The sequence below is a fragment of the Channa argus genome, chromosome 23 (assembly GCF_033026475.1).
Source record: "Channa argus isolate prfri chromosome 23, Channa argus male v1.0, whole genome shotgun sequence".
NCBI lineage: Eukaryota > Metazoa > Chordata > Actinopteri > Anabantiformes > Channidae > Channa > Channa argus.
In genome coordinates this window covers 4,585,356-4,599,499 of record NC_090219.1, presented here as the reverse complement: position 1 = coordinate 4,599,499, position 14,144 = coordinate 4,585,356, and the positions used below count along the sequence as shown (strand labels likewise).

At 40.2% G+C, this 14,144-nt stretch overlaps 1 protein-coding gene across 3 annotated transcripts in view; it reads left to right on the top strand.

Moving 5' to 3' along the window:
• pard3ba (par-3 family cell polarity regulator beta a) overlaps nucleotides 1–14,144 on the top strand; it is a 135,108-nt gene that overhangs the window by 103,370 nt on the left and 17,594 nt on the right. For all 3 annotated transcript variants that reach the window (XM_067493569.1, XM_067493570.1, XM_067493568.1), the window contains one exon: nucleotides 2,525–2,630. In XM_067493569.1, coding sequence (XP_067349670.1) covers nucleotides 2,525–2,630 — 106 coding nt within the window. The remainder of the gene's footprint in view (nucleotides 1–2,524; nucleotides 2,631–14,144) is intronic.

Genomic DNA, 14,144 nt, shown 5'->3' with positions numbered 1-14,144 from the left:
AAAACCTCCTGATATTAACAGGCATTGCAGGCTGTATTTCTGTTTATGTTCAGCTGGCCTGAGACCTGCAGCCTGAAGATCAGCAGCACTTGACTGATGACAACACTGGAGTCTATTTGTCTCTAAACACACACACATATTCATATATACAGTGTAGGATAGAATGTGCAGATGTTAGTGTTTCTATAGATACATACACATTTCGGCATCTTCCCTGCTTCTGTCACCGCCTGCTGATTTATCAACCCATCAAACTGCTACTCAACAAAGCTCAAGTCCCCGCCACATCCACTCACCCACTCTAATGTTTTATCCAGAATCAGCCTCACTCTTCCGCCATTAATATGATAATATTTGTCGTTGTCAGTGATGGAGGCCGCGGCATAATGAGATAATTACAGTGTTGTTTCATTTGGAGAGCGACACGCACGCTCAATCAAAATGGCAGCCCTAATTACTTGCCCAGGGATTGGCTAATGGGCTCGGTAGAAAAGGGTGGCGTGAAAAACTAAATCTCTACTTGGCTTCGTGCGTCTATTCTCTGAAGGTCTGTTTGTGTGTGTTAAGAGAGGCTGGCAGGCTTTGGGGGGGTAAGTAAGAGTAATAAAAATGAAGTAATAGGTGAATAAACAATACAAAGGGATAAGTGTGAATATCTTTACGGCAAGGTTGTCTGCAGGACAACGCTTAGGAGGGAAACAGAGATTAGTATTGATTAGCTGTGTGTTCAAACCATCCAAGAAACTGAGCTCAAGAAGCAATAATTAGCACAGTATGAGGTGTAATACCACCTCAGATATCCATCTTTATAAAACAGAAGCTGGTATTTCATGGCAACACAGAAACTTTTTGAAAGTTCTTTCTTCATGACAGAAAGTCGGGATTGAATAATGTGCCCTGAGCGCCATCAGGGACTCCGCAGTGAGGGGTATACACACACACACACACACACACACACACACACACACACACACACACACACACACACACACACATACATTTGTGTAAAATGATAGCGACACTTTGCATATTAACATACTGGCACAGACGTGTGTATGACTCAGCCTTCTGTCCCCACTGAGTTGGATAGAAGACGGGCTGCATTAAATCAGGGTACGTATACACAGGCACAAGTCGACTTGTGCCTGTCACAGTGTGTCCCACATTCCAAATTACAAGGATTAACTGTTTGCACACTTTTGTACATTCCCGAGGTTGTCTTCACAGTCTCAGTAAGAGTTTTTAATTAAAGGTAGGGTCACAGGAGAGACTTAGACATGTAAGCTATGTACTTCACTAATGAACCTCTGTATCTGCTCCCTCTCTCGCCCGCGCTGTCTTTCTTCATTGTTCAATTTTTGTCAATATCTGCCTGGAGGTCAGATCATTAGAATGTAAGGTACAGGGTCTGTTTGATGGTTTGATGAAGGCTGTGTGGGTATTTACTGTATGTGCCAGGCAGCGGCCTTCCATGTGTTTAGTTGTTGGCATTATTTGAGTATTAGATACACAGCGAAGGTGGAAAGTTTTTCTCCTAGTACTACTTTTTTTTCTTTTGAATATGTTAGACCACATGTATCTCCTGAGGAGGAAATACGAAACGAACAACATATCAATGTCAATATTAGATACTTGTATCCAATGCAGGCAGTAAACACAGATAAACGACAGCGCTATGTCGTACTTTGGTAGCACATCCTGAAGGATTGTGCTCATTCAGGCGCACAATTTGTGTCTGCTGCTTTGTGTGTGTGTGTGCGTGTGTGCATGTGTGCAGCTATAACCCTTGTTTATGTGTGCCTAGGTTTGTACTCTCAGTTATGTGCATCTTATCTCGCACTAAGGTCCAGTGAGCATGATGATGTTTCTCTTTAAGTTTTGTCCCTATTCTGTCCTGAGTTCTTATCTCATTCGAGGCAGTTGCTGGCACTATTTGTCCTTACTTTTTTTGCTGATGTATTCTTCATTTTCACCTTCTGGTCACTTTGCAGAGGTCATGTTCAGCAAGATTATCTGAGTGTTGGTTTGTCAATCTCTCAGTCTGAATTTAATCCAGGCTAGCACCCCACTTGCTCTATGTAACCTTAAAGTGAAAAGGCACATACATCAAATGTTTCTATACTACTTATGCTCCCCTTTTCATTCTTAGTTTTCTCTGTCAGCTGTATAAAGTTCAGTTCAGGTGGTGATGTCTTCTCAGAGGCAGTGCTTTGTGGATATTATCTGTCTGCTTGTCAGTCTTCCTGAACTGTCAAGGACTGTCACCTTGAAGCCAAAGAATAGCTGTACATTTAACAGAGGATGAAGCTGAACACATTGTGTATCACCTGGCTTTTTCTGCACTGTTTCTATTCTTAGCTGTGGTGTAAATTACTCCTTAATGCCTTAAAATGAACAAGTCTCGTCTACATAATTGAATTCATTTTGGAAATGTACACGAAAGACCACCATAACAACCATGTTAGTACTGTATGTACCTAAATGTTTGCTACACTTTTCAGGGATATATTTTGTCTCCCTGCAGTGATCAGCGTGCAGTGCGCAGGGAGTACCCCCATGCCCGAGTTGCTCCAGTCTACGAGGAGCTAGATGCTGCACGACGGCGAGTCCTAGAGAACAACCCACAGCGGGTAGGTGTGCATGTCTGTGCGAGTGTGACGTGGAGTGTTTGTTTCTTATCCTGAGCAACAATAAAAAAATGATGAAATAAAATGTTCTTCAGCAATACATAGAACCATGCTGGACACCAGTTTAAAAGATTGAAAGGGAGAGATTGTGTGTACTTGTCTCCAGAGCACTCCAGTGTTCCCTTGTGCCCAGCTTGTTTTCCCAAGTGATTTTCTCAGGCTATTTTCGGCTTTCTTGTTAACATTTTGAGATGCTGTTTGCCACCAAAGTGGCGCCCGCTCTCCTCCTCATTTAGTGTATGGAGAGATCTATTAAACCAGTGACATTTCCATCCACCCTCTCTGTAAACGCTATACCTTCTTCTCCTCTCCCTCTCTGACATTCTCCACCTCTACCACACTACTTATTTTGGGAAGAGCAGCAGTTGCCTCTCCTAACAAAGCTGCACGGCTAAATGTCCTCAAACCTGTATTGATCCAGCCTGCGGAAACATTTCATTTACCTCCGTACACTGTAGAACAGAGCGTGGAAATCAATAGCCATTTATCAGGCATTTTAAAACAAATTTTTTTTTTTTTTTTTTATTTTTGACATCGCACCCAAGGATGCAGAAAATATCACTTTGATCCAAATCAGAATCACTGAATCTGCCCGCAGCGATTTTGCAGAGACACACTTCCTTACCGCTAGATTTATTTTTCATTAAATGACACAACTGAGCAAAGAGAGAAGCAGAGGCATCTGGGAAATATGAGATGGATTTAGTGACAGCATCGCCAATACCCATCACCTGGCATAACCTACCTCCTGCTGCACTCGCTACCTCACTTATTGTAGTCTCTGTTTATTGAGCAATGAAGTCCTGCAAACCAGTCTTCATTAGGCAGACACACGCCACAGTTTCTTTTCTTGAGACCCAAAGGGCTTCTTCACTCATTACACATCACTGTGCAGCATGTGTTTGTGTCTCAGTTCGACGTGAGTCAGTCGGTACTAAGACTCTGACGTAATTAAAGCGCAGCAAGTGTGAGGCACGACCTCTGATCCGATTTTTATTTTTCTCTCAAGAAAAGACAGCAGTGTCCACGGTAAAAACCAGCAGTGGGTTCCTACCCTGAGGACCTGATAATGAAACACCCCACTCACAATCACATACCCGCACACATACATAGTGAAAATGCGAACAGTGAAACATCCAGGAAGTTATGCTGCAACCAAAACATGGTGATAACAGAATGTTCTGTTGAAGCAGAATTTGGTGGTTGACAAATGACTGAGAAATAATATTTAAAGTGAAACATCTGAATCTAAAGGTGAAGAGAAAAGTATGTAGCAGTTGCTCCAAGAGAAGTTTAATACACAGAATGTTAGTTGATTTGATCAAAATTGTGCACCAAATCTACTTTAACTTCAAGCATCAGGAGGAGTGCTACCAAAAGGAAGCTGGAGGCAGTTCATGAGGAAGACAATCACCTGTGGACAATATGGTATAATATGATATTAAAAATATGATATAATATAAACAACATATAGTTAAAGTGCAACTATAGAATTTTCTGCATCTCTAATGATTATTGTGTCAGTATACAGCACATTGTAATAAAAAAGCATGTTTTCCATAACATTTTCAGAATCTATGTAGAATGTGGTGTGGTTGCAGCAGTAATAACATGGTAACTACTTCAAGGATAGGTTTACAAATTTTTAAGTCTATTTTCAAATAGGTGTCCATATGAACATTGCAAAGGATTTGCTGGTTGCAATATTTAAATCAATGTAATGATTTCATCTTTTCAACATAAGTAATCGGGGGCGTTGTTTTGTGCAAAAGTATGTTTATATGATAGTAATGAGTGACTTCAGTTGTCTGTGTTAGACATATCAGGTTCATATCTTTCATAGTTCAAATGGTTTTAGTACAAATTTCACCCTTCATGCTACTGACCCTCCACAGCACTTTAGCAAGGAAAGACTTCTAGGTAAATACAAAAAAGGCAAGGTCTCTGACTAACCTAGACAGCTTATGTCTAATTATAACTTCAGTTAAACTGTGGGAGGTATTTTTGCACAGAGGGAGGACTGTGGGTTTTGTTTTCCAGCATTTCATTGAGGAGCGTTTATAAGCGATCTCTTAATGGCCATTATGAACAAGAGGAATGATTAAAACAAGCAAATACTGTTTCGAAGATCATATGGCAACCTACTGTAATTATTGTTTTAAGAAAGACATTCAAAAACTCTGCATTTAGTTCCACTAAGCGACTTGGAGAATTGGTACAGTACATAATTATACAGGTTTACTAAAAAGCTAAGTTCCTAATGTCTTATCTTCAAATAATGCTTAGTTCTATTAAAATACATATATTTCCTTTTCTCTCTAACAAAGTAAGCAGAAGCTTTTGGAGGAGTTTGATAGCCAGCTCTACTAATCAAATATAGGTAGACCTGACAAGCTGCACCCTTGATTAAAAAATAACGTCAAATAATTTCTTTCTATTTGTAAAACATAATTTTTAAATGTATGGTCAAGAATGAAGTTAGTCTAGAGGAGTGTATCACGTTCATAAGAACTCACAGCTCCACCCACCTGTTGGTGAGATGACACTGTTAAAAGACACTGTCTTTGGTAAATCTGCAACGTAATGTACTGTAAATAGCAAATGATGTTAAAAAGCACAGAAAAGACTTGCTGACGACAGAGCGAGGCTGCAGCCACATGTACACACACACCCTGTAGAGACGTGACCACCAAAAGAGTAAGTAGAGACGTGAATAGATTTTCTGTCCACAATCTGAGCTTTTATCCTCTCTTTTGTTTATGACAGCTGAGGTTTGTGTATTACCCACATTCTTGTACCACATCAGATGATATGGGCAGAAACACACAAACGACACAATTTTAGTTCACATACACTTAAAGCACAGCTGAAGTAAAGCTCCACAGTCTAAATCATAATTTCAAGAATCACTTTTTTAGTTTTAGCTTTTCAATAAAATAGAAGATAGATAAAAATGTGTCCACCTAATGCTTTAAGCGGACAGATATAAATTCTCCTTCTTATTTAGTATCAGACGAAATGATTGTTTATGTGATGGTTTGTTCCCCTCCACCTTTTTAATTCACTGGATACTTACTTACTTACACACATTTACCTATTTTCTCTCTCCATGTGAAGCGTAAATGCAGACCACTTGAGTGCAGTGCTCACTCCGACTTTGGCCTTGTGTGATCAGCTTTTTAGCTGCTGCCTTCACCACCGTGCCATGCTGCTCTTTTATGCTCAGCCGTGTCTGTAGCCTTGAATGGTTAAAAAGGTTTTCCAAGCTCTCCACACAATGCCAGGAGCACCATTCTCTGCCTGTGAGTGGTTTATTTCTGTTTGAAAGAGGATGTGTGTATGTGTGTCTCCATTTACTCTCCTGAGTGAGAGGATTCTGGGTAACACACTAACCTAAGTTGGCATAAACAAAAGCAAGGATAAAAAGACTGTGGTTACAATATCTATTCATGTCTGTTTATTCTCTCAGTGGCCATCTATCTACATGATCTAAAGGTGGGGTTCTCTGTGTGGGTGTGTGTGGTGAGCCACATTTAAGTGGGTGTGTGTCACTGCCTTTTAGATTGTTGCATTTAAATGTGGTCTTCAAAAAGGACTTGATGTCCCTTCTTCATTTCTTTCATTTAACCCCTCAGCCCCTGTGTCTCTGTCTCCCTATCTGTCTCTAATTTGACCCTTCCACCATGTTCCCTGTCTGTGGATAGGTCATAGTTGTAATTATGACAATCACACAGAGAAAGGGAGACTCTCTCTGTCTTTTTTCTCTATATGCTAATGATAGGCCCTCTGTAATGTCTTGATGGCCAATTAAGGCACAGAAATACATGCATGAGCAGTTTCTTTTTATGGACTTTTTTGCAAGGTTATAATAGTTTTTTCTATTTCCAAATGTGTTCGTAGTATGATTTATAATCTTGGATTTGATAATGTGTAGATTTTAATTATTCAACTAATTCCAACATACAAACTACATTTCCAGTCAGGACATTGTGTAAATGTTAATTATTTATTTACAATTTGGTTTTGTCTTACATTTTTAGGTTGTTTAATTATTTGCCCACAAAGCGTCGAACCTCTCCCCATCCTTTGTACTCTTTACAGTTAAAAATGGGTTTTAAATGATATACTTTTATTTAAATTTTTACATTGTTCCAATGTTTTTGGATATGGGTTTGTAGTTTTACATTTAATTTCAGTAATTGTAATGCCGGATAAAAGTTGTATATTGATCTAATAATAATCTATTGATGATTGACCAACATTCCAAGCTAGATAAGATGCAGAAATGATCAGGGGTTATTTTCTCCGATTTATGTCAATATGTGTAATACCCAAGTGGATCCAAGCATATCCACTGATCATATCATTGCAGTACAACAATGTCCTTTTTGACACCACAGTATAAACTATGAAGTGCGGGAAAAATGCCATGTATAATTTCTCTTTGTGAGAAACAGCTGCTTGTTAATTGCCAGCATCATGCTGTTGCCAGTGTTTGTGTTCCTCCTCACTTAGCTTCTGTTCAGGTTGATCGCATTATGGATGAGATATTATCTTACACTGGGTGTTGTTGCACTGGTCCCTTCTGGGTTGGGTCTCTTTTTTAATTTCATTTTTTATTTTGTTTAATGGCTGTGTGCACTTTGTGCACTTTGATTCAACACAGATCTGTTTGCAAAAGACCTCTGCACCTGAGGGATTCTTGCCTGATTTCACCAATTGTATGTCAGTCATTTTTCTGTTTTGTCTTTTGATAGAGTTTTTGATAAAGAAATTAAGGAAATGAACCTACTATTTAAGTCTTTCACTCATTCCATGTTGACCTTTTTGCCCCCTAGTGGTTATTGCTGCACTTTCCAGTTTTCTGCAGTGCACTGACCAGGATCTCATATTAACCTTGACTCTCTGACACTTTACAGTATGTCTTTGTTTTCTTTGGTCCTGAATGCATGTCTATGTAAATATGCTGTATGTATAATAATAACATGGTCAGCCAAAATAAGCGAAGCCAAAGAACCCCAATAAGGTTGTTACCCAGTGTAACAAAGACACACGAGTCCACAGTGTAGGAGAAACACACACACACACACACACACACACACACACACACACACACACTGACTCATGCCTCTTATCTTCAACTCATTACCCTTTGAATCATAAACAACAGTGGCAGCCCATGTGACACCTTAATGAACACAGAACTCACAGAAAACCACACACACAACTACACACTCAGTCATTACGAAACACACATACACTCACACAAGTCCAGATATGACTTGTCATCCGTTGCGCAGCTGTTTTTTGTACTTGCCTCTAATGTTGTGTGTTCGGACATCCATCACCTTGATGATATTTTAATGTCACATCCTCGGGCTGTCTCAGTCTTTCTCCCTCTCTTACTTTTTTCCTCTCCCTCCCACACGTCGGCCATCACTTCATAAATAAACCCCCACATCATTAAGTAAACACGCACCAGCCTGTCACTGTGATCGATGGCCTACACACACTCACTTTCCCGCACGCATATATGCAGGCAGTGGTAAGCTGTGCGGGGTGCCTCGTGCCCACAGGCAAAAGCCCCCAATGATTTTTGCGCCCACTGTCCTAATGAATGCATACATATTCAACTGTGAACTTGCTCTGAACTAAAACCTTTCCCTAAGCTAAACGGAAAAATATTCTATGTTTCAACCAAAATCAGAAAGTTATTATTAACAGCAGATATCTATATGTGCTGGTAACACACTACAAAATGTGTCCGTAGGCACTCTGTGGTATGATATTAGTGTTTAGTTTTGTTTACTGGTGAGATTTGCTGGCTTCCCCTTTGCCCCAGTGAATGGTGATCACTGCTTTCACCTGACAAGTTCCTACTCTTACCAGACACTTTCCGCTGTGCACAATTCACTCAGTTTCACTTACAGAATACACACTCACACAGAGCACAGGTGTAATGTATCTGCTGGCAGGCTAGTCCTGCTGTGTGCCTACTGTTGGGGAAGCTGCCACAGAAGTGGTGTAGCCCAGCAGAAAGCTGCTTATAAAGACAAGAGGGGGACCAGGGGGAGACAAATGGGAGAGAGGAGTGAAGGAGAGAGGGGATACGAGGAGAATGGGTAACGGGAAAGGGGAGTAAGCCAAGGCACTCGGTCAAACTAACAGAAAGCGAGAGCCAGAGACAGAACCTGTGTGTTTATTATGAGAAAAAGGACAAAAAAGTGAGAACATGACAAAGCAACAGAGCAGAGTCGAAGCAAATAAGACTTAAAGAGGCATCTTAGGGGGAAGATGGAAAGGATGAGAGATAGCACTTCTAACAGGGGGAGCTGGATTGGCACAAGGAGGAGACAGATGGGATGAGGAACTGACAGACACATGGAGGTATTGACATAAGCGACTGAAGGAATGGAGCGGGGGAGGAAGAAAAGAAGTGATGGTTTCAGGTGGTCTCAGTAGTTAAAGAGTCGGAAGCAAGCATCCACCCTGTTGTAGTGCCCTTGAGCTTGAAACAAAGTTTTGACTTAAGGGAGCGAAAGAAAAGGACTTTTCTTAGTAAAATTAACTCTACTTAGAATGCTAAATGGAGTGATCCTTACTCCTCTCTACCACTGCTAAAATCTCTGTCATTAGCTTGTAACTTTAGCTGGCTCAGTTGTTAGTCAGACATATTCACCCACTCACTCAGAGACTTGGAGACTAAAGCTGCATTTCTGATATATTTCCATAATTTTCATTTCTTTCAGTAATAAAATTATTTTTGTAGCACATTAGGCTCCGGGTTTCAGTTTCCATTAATTATTGCAAATTTAATGAAGATCAATTGGAGAAGTACAAGTGTGGGAGGCTGAGATGCTAGTTTGTGCATATGGAGGAAGGTAAGAGAAGGAGAGAGCAGCTGGTCCGGGGGTGTTTCTCTAAAGGAGGCTACACTAATGTTAGTCTAATGTTAGTGTTAATCAGGTTAGCATATGCCCTGTGTGCGTATATGTAGATTTGAGGTTTTGCTGATGCACCTGCACCATTTTAATGAGGCACCAGAGAAAGATGAGTGGCTACCAAACACTCATCATTCACTGTCTCTCTCACTATGTTTTACTTTCTTCTTCTTGCATACACACACACACTCACTCATACTCACTATCCCAATGAGATAAGCCATTTTTGAAGTACTTACCAAGCAGGTTGGATTAAGTACTGCTTTCTGTTTTGTTTTGTTTTTTTAACTCTTCTCAAACTTGCTCTCAAGTCTAGAAATATAGTCATGAGTTTACACACACATACACACGGACTCATCCATGAACCCACTAAAAATACACATGTATGTAGAAACATGAACACAAACCACACACAAACCAACATGCCAATGTATATGAATCCGAACTCAGAAGCATTTTATTACAGACTTTTAAAAGGTAACATACCACAATCACATATACCGTAAAGAAGCAATCCACAATGAACCACAGAAAGACACCATGTACACACAGGCACACACTCTGTCACTATCAAAGGGCTGCAAACCTCAGCTTTGGCCAAATTAAAACTGTTTGCAGAGTTCATTTCTCTGCAGGAGGCTTCAGCCAAAACAATGTTAGCAGCACACACACACACACATAATGTTTTGATCCCATAATTCAGGAATTACAAGAAATAAACTACTCCTGTTGCTGATTTCCTTATAGATCCACTTGAGATCACTCAAACCCATAAAACACAGACTTCTGTCCCGTGTCCAGCTAACTCTGTGCAGCAGTCAAGGCCAGTGCTGATTAAAGGCTGTCTGTTCCAATCTCTGGACTAGGCTGGATTCTATTCTGGCCTGTATAATTACACAGATCCCACCACAACTTAGTGTTTGGATCATCCTGCACACCCCAGAATAACCCTGAACAAGCTACTGTGAGGCTGAGCAGGAGGAAAATCACATAGGAGGATAAATAAGGCAGGAGGTAGAGGTTACAGGAGACATCTTTGTTAATGTGAGGTTTAGGATAAAAAGAAAATCACACTGTCCGTCATTACAAGCCATTCAGTCCAAAGCTCAGACTAACGTTATGTTAAAATATTTGCAAGTTTAGCAATGCAAGTTTCCTTTTTTCTTGCTGTATACCCTATACGCTAATGAATATGGCATTATGTGGAAGGGAGGCTTTGTGAATATTGTAAAACTAATTGATTTGTTGTTTAAACAAGTTATATCACAGAAGCATTCATTACCATTCAGCATGCATCTGAAGTAATTGCTAACAATGCCGTAAAGTAGTGTGGCCCAAAAGGACAGCAGTATGGAAACAATGTGCTTGTGCAGCATTAGCACAGATGAGGTTTTTACTCTGGTAATAAACTGGAACTTTTGTCAGCTCGAAATCAGACAGTGGATTCAAAAGGTGACTCACTGCTGCCAATGAAGAAAGATGTATAGAAACTTCTCAACCCAGTGTTGGAGCACAGGAGCATTTGTCTGTACATTCGTGCACTTCCAAGCAGCTGCCATTTTTTCGGCAACACTGGGGAACTGTAAGAAGGCAGATGGCACGCAGGATTTATATTTACAAATCTTGAGTAGTTTAAACTTTGTCATCACATGAATGGACCAAGAAATCAGTAGCAAGGATGGACTGAGAATTTTCTGTGTGGGTTTTTTTTCCCACATGTTTAAATTGGTTCATTAAAAGAAACTGTAATTGTGGTAACTTACAAGGCCTTGTACGTAAATAAAAAATGCATCACAGTCTTCTACTAGTTAATTTTAGGTGGATCTAAGCTGCTAAGACCTGTTTTCAGCTCGTCTCATGATTATCATATCTGTGTCTCGTGGGTTTTTGTCATGGGTTTATCTTGTTTTCAACCACCAATTTTTTTTTTTAACTCTAGCTTGAATTGTTCTTTTTAGTGCTCGGACTCAATATTGATTCAGACATAAATTTTGATTTGGACTTAAGTGACCTTGACCAAAGCCTTGATATTTTGCATCAACTTGTACACTGTAAAATACATAATTAAAGATCACTGTTTGCTTTCAGTAGAGCCTATGATAATGCCGCTTCCAACCTTGTTCTAATACTGTACCACTAAAAAGTATAGAGACAGAATATGTAAACTAATATATTTTTAAGTTTACCATTTAATTTCCTACATTTTGACCACCAGTGTAGTTTTGCATCATCTGCTCTTTGCCATTGGCTTTCATCTCAGCCTTTGGTTGGCACATACAGTAGCACTCCCCCTTTCACCATAGCTAAAACACGCACATTCAGACACAGGCTGAACTCTTGCTCATACTCTTGGGATACAAAGACACGAGTGAACATCTCATTCCAACAGTGTTTCTACCAGGAGTTTTCACGTACATATATGGCACCTTTCTCCCTAGTTTATCTTTGCAAAGTCACAATGAGCGATTCCATCCACGGACTCCTCCTCCCTGTCCTTGTCTCTCCAGCTCATCCCCGAGGCTCAACACACTCCTATCCCTCTCTCCCCTCTCTTTTGTTTTAAGTCACTTCATTCCAATGCTGCACAACAGTCGGGTGAAGGCTTTTTAATTCTTTTCTTTTACCTGCCTCCTCTCCCTCCTCCCCATCTGGGCCGACAAAGGCCTCCAGGGACTTATTTGGTGTCTGTCTTTATCCCCACAGCTTGTCTCTGGCCTGCGGGCAAACTGCAGAGTGTGATCTGTCTACACGTTGATAGAATCTCCCATTCTCCTCCTCACTTGCGCCCGTTCTCACTTCAAAGCACGTCACCACTCTGTGTTTGGATTTAAAATGAGGAAGTTCAGTAGGATCGGCTGCATGTGTTTCTCTCTGCTGAGGTCACTCTTTACCACCTTTGCCTTTCTTTAAGTAACTAAATTTCTTCCTTAAAAATAATCAGAATCTGTTTTTTACTTAGATTACAGCACTTTCTTCCCTTTTTAAAAAACTTTAAAGCAGAGGTCAAAAATATAATTTACATTTTTGCAGACCTTAGGTATGTGAGTTAATTTATTAGAGAAGTCTTGTGTTGTCTTGAGAGAAAGAAAAGTCTCCGAAACTTTTTTAGTTCTCTGCAAGACAAAGTATTTCAAAAGGTCTAAGTAGCACAAAAGCAAATCGTGAGGAGATGCACTCATGGAAGTAAGAATTTAATCAGCAACAAGAGTGAACCCCCATGTAAAAAAAATCTGGATACTTCTTCAATCCACTGCAGATGAAGTTTGGGTGAACAGACCTTTTAAAACCTTTGTGGCTCACACTGCGGAGGAGTTAGCACAAATCACATCAAAGGATCTGAAGGTCAAACAGATCAACCTCACGACATTTTTCAGCAGGCTGACAGAGAGCACAAGGAGCCGGATTCACGCATCAAAGCCTCTCTCACTGGTGGTGGTGTCGACTCCCACATCCACAAATCTGTGACTGGAATGACCTGCATATCACAACATGAATACATGACTTTACGGAACTGGAGAGGAAGCGGCTGGAAGGTGTGTTTTTATTTATTTTATTTTTTTAAGCGACGTGTGCGTCTCAGCCTCATGCACAAACACACAGTCTGTATGACGAGTGTACAGCTTGGTAAAAAGACACTAAACAAACTATGTCTATTTCTTACTCACACGTCCTGTGACCCACCTTTCAGGGCATCATAACCTGGACAAGGAAGAATGACACACACATGTACACACGCACTCGCAGGGGTATTTGGATGTTATTTCAGTGAACAGTGGGAAGGCAAACAAACCTACGGAGGAGGAAAGGAACAGGGACACAGTTCCAATAAATAAACACCCCATGGCCACTGCCAGGGCCACACACACACACACACACACACACACACACACACACACAAAGTGATAACACACATAGAACCAGTTAAGGATGCCTGTTGCTTACAAATTAGTAGATAAATACACACATGTGCAGGTCTAGTGAAATAGCTGAAGTCACAAATGAAATAAAATTAAAATCCATTAAACTCAATAACAAAACAAGTTTTTCTAGGTAGTACTTTATTTAACATGAAAGCTAATATCCTATTAGGCATCAAAACAACATAAACATACACATGCTTTATGTAAACACCTAAATTAAAAAAAAAGGGACCACCCTATTCGATATTATCCTAAGTGGTGATATAAATTGTCCAGTTGCAAAATGTTTGTGGCTAATAGCTACTAAAATAAATCAAATACCTACTTGGACTGCACAACACATTTTTCCTCTTTGTATGTTTGTCCACTTGGAGCCAATGACATAAAATGTTCATGTAAACATATCCTCAGGGATGCTTTAGAATTTACCTAAACAGTTTGAAAGTTTAATCCGGACCAAATGTATCCAGAGAGATAAAGTAGTCTCTAGTAGTGGAGCCGTAGGAAATGATGGAGGTAAGCAGACGTTTTTTTTTTTTACCCCACTACCTGTTACCCAACCGAACTGTATGTAAATGTAAAAACCCATTCTAAGG